The sequence below is a fragment of the Brachypodium distachyon genome, chromosome 4 (genome assembly GCF_000005505.3).
Source record: "Brachypodium distachyon strain Bd21 chromosome 4, Brachypodium_distachyon_v3.0, whole genome shotgun sequence".
In the NCBI taxonomy this organism is placed as follows: Eukaryota; Viridiplantae; Streptophyta; class Magnoliopsida; order Poales; family Poaceae; genus Brachypodium; species Brachypodium distachyon.
The window spans coordinates 37126951-37134964 of NC_016134.3; the positions used below are offsets into that span (position 1 = coordinate 37126951).

General features: G+C 48.0%; 1 protein-coding gene across 1 annotated transcript; it reads left to right on the forward strand.

The window, feature by feature from the left end:
• Nucleotides 1–1396: 1396 nt before the first annotated feature.
• LOC100834052 (probable GTP diphosphokinase RSH3, chloroplastic) lies at nt 1397–5105 on the forward strand. Its single transcript, XM_003578142.4, has 6 exons — nt 1397–2490; nt 2597–2782; nt 3142–3602; nt 3825–3983; nt 4062–4413; nt 4508–5105. The coding sequence occupies exons 1-6, from the start codon at nt 1825–1827 to the stop codon at nt 4808–4810; spliced, it is 2127 nt and encodes a 708-aa protein (XP_003578190.1). The 5' UTR covers nt 1397–1824; the 3' UTR covers nt 4811–5105.
• Nucleotides 5106–8014: the final 2909 nt, after the last annotated feature.

The following is an 8014-nucleotide window of genomic DNA, read 5'->3' on the forward strand; positions in this document are numbered from 1 at the left end:
CCCTCAAAGGAAAGAAGCATAGAAGGATTTATGGTTTTTTATTTATATTGAGTCGTAAGAAAATCCGTACTATAAAGAGGGAGTCCATCTGGGAAGGCTTGGGTGAATCAATTTCACGTACACACAACCACCAAATTGCACCCACCAGATAGCCTCAATCCCACCAGCGAAGATTAGCTAAAACCTATTCTTGAACCAAAAGGTTTTGCCTATTTTTCCTATCCAGGTCGGTAGTACCGGTCGCGGTAGTACCGCCCCGGTACCACACCAGTGCTATGAGGTAGCAAAACGCTACTGACATATATCGGCACTGGCACGGTACCGAGGCTGCACTACCGCTCGCGGTAGTACCGCTTGAGCTAGCGGTAGTACCGCTTGAGCTAGCGGTAGTACCGCCCTGTGCAGAAATTGCACATAACGGGCAGAAATCGAGGATCCTATAAAAGAGGGTATTCGTCCCCAACGGTTCGTTACTCCATTCCTGCAAGCGTTCTTCACCTCCAAAGTTTCAAATCTCGAGATCTCTCTCCCTAATCCTTCCCCCTAGCTAATACTTTGAGGAAAGGTTGAGAAGAGCTCGATCTGAGTTTTGCCAAATCAAAAGTTGATTTCCCTCGTTTTCCTTGGTGGATTTTGTTACTCTTGAGATTTTGGGATCCCTAGCCGAAGGCGTCTCTTCAAGCACTCCAATCTTGTGAAGAAGTGTTTGAGAATTTGGTAAGGAACTTCCAATTTAGTTGTGGATTCGTGCCTTTCTCCTTGTTTGTAAAGGTTCGGCATTCGCCTTTAAGGAAGCCATTAGTGGAACTCACTTAGCCTTTGTGGTGTTGTGAGAGCTCATCCCACCTTTGTGGTGTAGTGAGTTGAAGAATAGAGTGAGCTTTCGTGGCATCTCTCCCTTTGTGGTTGAGCACTGCTCCAAACGGAGACGTACACCGATCCAATAACTGGAACTCCGGTGAAATCTTCGTCTCCCCGTACGGTATCATATTTGCCCCTTTACTTACTTGCTTTATTTTATTGCCTGTACTTTGCTTCGGCTAGTGTTTCGGCTATTGCAGTTTATACTAGGGTTGCATTTTTTAGAGAATCTAGAAAGCCCTAGGATTAAGTGTCTCTATCTTTCAAGAAAAAAATTTAAAATTTGTTAGTCTTCGATTCAGCCCCCTCTAGTCAACCATATCGATCTTTCGAAAACGAACGTTACCGAAATACGCTCTCAACTTAACCGATATCGACTCACTTACCGTATCATCCTGAAAAGTGGACCCGGCATGTCAGGAAAATAGCCTGGATTATCGTACATGTAAATGATGCTAGGTTCCTATCAAGGGGGCAGTTTGGACATTCAGAGGCCTGCCGCTGCCGCCTTCCTATAATTAGCAAAGAGGGCCCCGGATTCTTTCACTTCACGCACTAAAATCCACATACCACGAACACGGCAGAAGAAGCAACCCAGAATAAACACGAGACGGCAAAGCGGTTTCCCCAATTCGCTCTTCTTGCTTGTTCATCGAAGGATAGGCCTCAATTTTGGCTTCCAATCGTTCTTCTGCAGCCTCGATTTCCCCCAATCTGAGCCGTGTCCACCGCTGAAGTAGTTTAGTTATTCAATTTATTTGTTTATTGGCCCCCAAATTCGTCGACTCCACCTCGCGAGATCAAATTCGTACATCAAATTCGTGTTCCGCCGCGCCCCTTCGAACTCCGGTGCCGGCTCGAGGTTTCCGCTCCCAACAGCTATCCAATTTTGTCGGTAGGTAAGAAGAGGTTGTGAGTTCGGGCGTTTAGAGCTCGTCGGTGGCGTCTCGGATCCTGGCGACCATGTCTTTGTCGGCGATTTCCCTGTACACCAGCCCGCCGGGCGCGGTCTACTCTTCCGAGTTTGATCCGAGCTGCCGTGGCTCGTCGCCGTGCACCACCGCGACGCCCCCGCCGCCGGGAACCTCCCACCGCCCGTCTGCCGTCGCCGGCGGCCTGTCCTGCCTCTTCTCCTCCCCGGCCGCAGCGGCTGCGCCGCCCCGTGCCCCGGCGCACGACGAGCTCGGCGCGCTGTGGCACGACGGATCCGACGACCTGAGCTTCGGTGGCAGCTACTCCCACTCGTCCTCGCCGCTCAAGCGGCGTGACCTTCACCACCACCACCACCACAGCCCCGTGTCGGTGTTCCAGGGGCCGTCGTCCTCTCCGGCGTCCCGGAGCCCGCCGGCCTCTTGGCTCACCGGCCGCGAGCGCGAGCGCCTTTTCTCTGGCTTTGTGCGCAACGCGCTGGGCTCCTGCATCGACTATGTCCCCGCCACCAGTCCGCGGCCTGAGCTAGGTGGCGGCGAGCTCGCGTTCGAGCTCGACGAAAACCTCCCGGAGGCGAGCCCCGCCTGCGAGCCCTACGCCCGCGAGCTCCTCGCCGGTGCCCAGGCTCGCCACCGCATCTTTCATGAGGAACTCGTCGTGAGGGCCTTCTTCGAGGCCGAGAAGGCTCACCACGGTCAGGTGAAACCCCATGGCCCAACACCATTACTAGTTTCTTATTCAATACTAGTAATTTTTGCATTAGTCACTGAATGTTGTTTGGTTTGTGCTTTGGTTCTGTGATTAGACGCGGGCGAGCGGTGATCCATTCTTGCAACATTGCGTGGAGACGGCCGTGCTACTGGCCAAGATCGGGGCGAACTCGACGGTCGTCTCTGCTGGGCTTCTGCACGACACCATTGATGATTCATTCGTGGACTATGATCACATCTTCCACATGTTCGGGGCTGGTGTGGCGGATCTCGTGGAAGGGGTACGTGTCCCTTTTCTCTTGGATTTCGATCATTGTTTTTGAGGATTCGGATAATGGGTTTGGTAGTTCAGACATCGATGTTCTTTTGCATCATGAAGCCGTTGGCTGATCAACTACAATTATTGTGATCCCAATTATGATAGCCTGCAGCATACTCACTCTATTTAAGTCAATCATCATGTTCCTTAATAAAATTTAACTTCTGTGATAGTATTATTTTTGTGAAATTAACTTCTACTGTATGTTCTTATCAGTTAGTATATAATAGAAGTCGCTCTTTCAATCTAATGTTAGATATCTATGCTACCTCTATGGTCATCTGCTTCCTGGGAGCTGATAGTTCTGTCAATTCTGTTCAGGTTTCAAAGTTGAGCCACTTAAGCAAGCTTGCTCGTGATAACAACACAGCAAGCAGAACTGCTGAAGCAGATCGCTTGCATACAATGCTTCTTGCAATGGCCGATGCGCGGGCTGTGCTAATAAAGCTAGCGGATCGTGTGCATAACATGAAGACTTTAGAAGCTTTGCCTTTGGTCAAACAACAACGATTTGCTAAGGAGACTATGGAGATCTTTGTGCCTTTGGCCAATCGATTGGGGATTGCTAGCTGGAAGGACCAACTAGAAAATCTTTGCTTCAAGCATTTGAATCCAGAGGAGTACACGGAGTTGTCATCAAAACTTACAGAAACCTTTGATGAAGCGCTAATCACGTCTGCTGTGGATACACTAGATGAAGGTTTGAGGGAGGCAGGAGTCTCATATCGCAATCTTTCTGGAAGACACAAAAACCTCTACAGTGTTTACTCCAAGATGCTGAAGTATGTTTAATAGCTTTTCTTTTGTTTGAATTATACTCCCTCCATCCCATATTAAATGACTTTCTATTACATGTATCTGGACACTTTTTAGGCATGCATACATACATATTTGGACAAATTAAAGTCACTTAATATGGGACGGAGGGGAGTATATGATTACAAAGTTTGATGATGAACCATTGTTTTCTGTATCTTTGCTAATTGGTTTTGGCACATCATCAGGAAGAATTTAACAATGGATGAAGTCCATGACATTCATGGCCTGCGTCTTGTGGTTGACAAGGAGGAAGACTGCTACCAAGCACTTGAGGTTGTTCATAAACTCTGGCCCCAAGTTACTGGAAGATTTAAAGACTACATATCACGTCCAAAGTTAAATGGGTATGCATAGTTAAAGTTCAACATGTCCATTGAATCTTCGGCCCCTTGCCAGACTTTGTGCTGATTTGCTTGCTACAGGTATCGTTCATTGCACACTGTTGTCTTGAGTGAAGGCGTTCACCCTTTTGAAGTCCAGATCCGCACAAAGGAGATGCATCTACAGGCTGAGTATGGATTTGCTGCACATTGGAGGTACAAGGAAGGTTCGTGCCGGCACTCCTTTGTACTTCAGATGGTGGAATGGGCAAGATGGGTGCTTACGTGGCAATGTGAAGCAATGAACAAGGAACATTCGTCGTGTCAAGTAAACAGCGATGCGATCAGGCCGCCCTGCCCATTTCCGTTGCATTCTGAGGAGTGCGCTTACTCATACACCCGCCAATGCAACCACGAAGGACCCTTATTTGTTATTTTACTCGAACATGACAAGGTGAGACCAGTCTTTGGTTTAAGCCCACATGAATTAGTAGCTAATGACCATCTTCAGTTCCAGTTACCTGACAATGCATTCATCCTGATTCCAGATGTCTGTGCAAGAATTCCCAGCGGGCTCAACTGTAATGGATCTCATGGACCGAGTGGGCGCCAACAGTCCAAGATGGAGCCCCTACAGCGTGCCCATGAAAGAAGACCTTCGACCGAAGGTCAATCACGAGCCTATAAGCAATCTGAGAAGGCCTCTCGGCATGGGGGATGTGGTGGAGCTGACACCGGCCCTTCCTGACAAGTCGCTGACCGAGTACCGGGAAGAGATTCAGCGCATGTACGACTGCGGTGGCTTCGCCCTTGCCGCCACTCGGGGCAGCCGTGGAGGATCAAGACGCTGACGGTACTCACCACGAAATTTAACAACCCGTTTGTACGACTATTGTAAAATGCTGTTGTTCAACCCATTCGATTCATTGTATATACATACGTACGTAGTCTAATTCTTGGCAGCCATGAGAGCTGTAGGAAGAACACCAGCCCCAGCTGCAGAGGCTGCAATGTGTGCTAGCTGTCTAGCTGTTGCTACCAGAACAATGTACAAAAGCCGTTACAAATTTGATTCGGCTTCTCCCCGAATCTGTGGGGAGGAGGAAACTGTTGACAGGATCTACTCATCTACTCCCCTTGTCCTCTTGTAAAATTGTACCGAGAGAAAGATCTTGTGACGGAATGCCATGCCAGGTGTGCGGTTTGAGAACCTGCAACCTGAATTCTGAGAGGAGCAGTGACGTCAGATTGTTTGGCCCGGCCGGTGGCGGTGGCGGTGGCTCGTCGTGTACACGAGTCCTGCTGTGTCCGTTTGCGGTGAAGTGTATGTTTCCGTGGAATCTTCTTCGAGGGTGATGAATCTTGGGCCGTGGGAGAGCGTGTTTTGTAGGGTTCACTGGGGGTTTCGTGCCATGGTGGCACGTTGACGTTTTCTTGAAACTCCAGGCACGGCAGGCAACGTGTGTATTTGGGTGAGTACTTGCCAAAAAGCGTCTTACAAAGAGAGTAGTACATTAAATCTGGACCAAAATTGGATTTAGATCGTACACTGGTATGTATTGGCCAAGTAGTGCTCCTGCTTAATTTAATCGCGTTCGCCAAGGTTGAAGGCAGATTTAACCTTCGTCAGTCTGAACAGATCCGATATTCTTAGCTACCAGGTACGTAGGACACGGCGAGTACTAGACTACTAGTCAGCAAAGATAAGAAAGCACTCGTCGGCTCATGTAGCCGACTACAGTTGATGCCTGATGGAAGCGTGAACGTGTTAATTTAACTTAGCTTCGCTTCTCCGGACCTGGCTACGTACGTCTTCTTTACGCCGATAGGGACGGTCCGGGTCGTCAATTGTGCCACTTGGGCTGCCACTTGCGGTGTCGAGTCGGGGCCACGTGGGCCTGGCCTCTCTGATGTGGATAGGGAAGTGATCGAGGAGGGAGGGAGCTGATAAAGATCCGGGGTTAGGTTTTGGATTCAATCGTGAGAAACTTCCCTTACGTGGATGTATCTACGAATACGTACGTACCCGTGGCACGTGTTGCAAATACGAAGTTTTGACCTTCCTTGCAATACGGAGTTTGAACTGTACGTATTCATGTTGCTGCACTTCGTAGACTACAGACTGTTCAGTCTGGGATTCTTCTCATAGCCTTCTGCGAAGCTACGATTCGTCAACCACGTTAGGCCAGTGTAGAACCTGGAGCCATTGAAAAATTATGGTGCCGGAATGGTTTCTTCTTCTTTTTTAACAACAGAAAACAAATTAAACTGCTCTGTTTTATTGCGGGGACATGTACGTACACTACGATGCGTACGGGGTAAAGGCTAAATGGGCCTTTCATATGTATACATGCTTCACGTAGACATGTAACCTGGCCTGGTCTTAAAGTATGTAACTGGGCCCGAAGCCGACGTGGCGGTCAGCGTGGCATGTTTAAATCTCGCCGAACCGTTTTTGACTAAAGTGACATAATAGTTCTAGTTTAGGGGTTTAAGCGTGTGTTTTGCGAGTTCATGGACTGAAGTGTTCATTTTTGCCGAGTTCATGGACTAGTGATGTATTTTAGATTTTGTGCCTTTCTACATTTTGATCTATAATACGCCGCAGAAAAATGTTGGTGTCATTTTTTTTTCCAGAAAAAACTTGATTTATATTTATATTTGTAAAGCTTAGGGTTAGAGAGAGATTTGAGGGCAAGCTCAACGCATTAGGGCGTGGCCTGACTTTGCATTATATATAGGCATGTACAGGGTACAAGATACAGAGACCGTATAGGATACGGTAGATATACACATAGCTACAATATAAACTCTAACACCCTCACTCAATCTTAACCGTGTCTAGCAAGTTAAGATTGCGCCGACAAGCCTCGAATAATGGCAAAGGCAGAAGATGTCTGCAAGCTGATCTTTAGAGGAGATAAACTTGATCTGGAGTAGCTTCTGTGCGACACGTTCCCTCACAATATGATAGTCAACCTCAATATGCTTCGTGCGTGCATTGAACACGGGATTAGATGACAAATAGGTGGCACCAATGTTGTCACACCATAATGTAGGAGGTCTTCCTAGAGAAATTCCTAGCTCCTTGAGTAGGGATTGTACCCAAATAAGTTCGGCAATAGCATTGGCAATAGCTTTATACTCAGTTTCAGTGCTACTTCGACAAACAGTAGCTTGCTTGCGAGCACTCCATGCAATCAAATTTGTGCCAAGAAACACAACATATCTCCCGGTGGATCGCTGATCATTAGGACTCCCAGCCCAGTCAGCATCCGAAAAAGCGGAAAGATGATCAGGCGAGCTGGAGCGAAGATGAAGTCCATAGGAAGCTGTGTGACGGACATAGCGCAAGATGCATTTGATAGCTGTCCAATGGGAGTCTCGAGGAGCATGAAGATACTGGCATACGGGATTGACCGCATAAGAGAGATCAGGTCGAGTGATGGTAAGATAGTGTAACCCTCCAACAAGACTCCGGTAGTCAGTAGCATCCTCAGAAGAAAGGAGCTCGCCAACATCAGCGGACAGACGTTCAGTCGCGGACATAGGCGTGTGCGATGGCTTGCACTTGAGCATACCAACACGTCTCAATAAATCCAGAAAATACTGACTGGGCTGGGAGCAGGATAGGGGTATTTTTGGATTCTACCCCAGAAATACCAAAAATACCCCTATCCTGCTCCTGAGCTTTCCTGTCTTGATTCTTCATTTTGGAGTCGAACTGAACAAATTTGGATTGGGCAAACAAAAACCGTGCCTATGCTACCCTCTATGGTCAATTGGTCATCTGCTTCCTGGGAGCTGATAGTTCTGTCTATTCTGTTCAGATTTCAAAGTTGAGCCCCTTAAGCAAGCTTGCTCGTGATAACAACACAACAAGCAGAACTGCTGAAGCAGATCGCTTGCGTACAATGCTTCTTGCAATGGCCGATGCACGGGCTGTTCTAATAAAGCTAGCGGACCATGTGCATAACATGAAGACTTTAGAAGCTTTGCCTTTGGTCAAGCAACAAAGATTTTCCAAGGAGACTATGGAGACCTTTGTGCCTTTG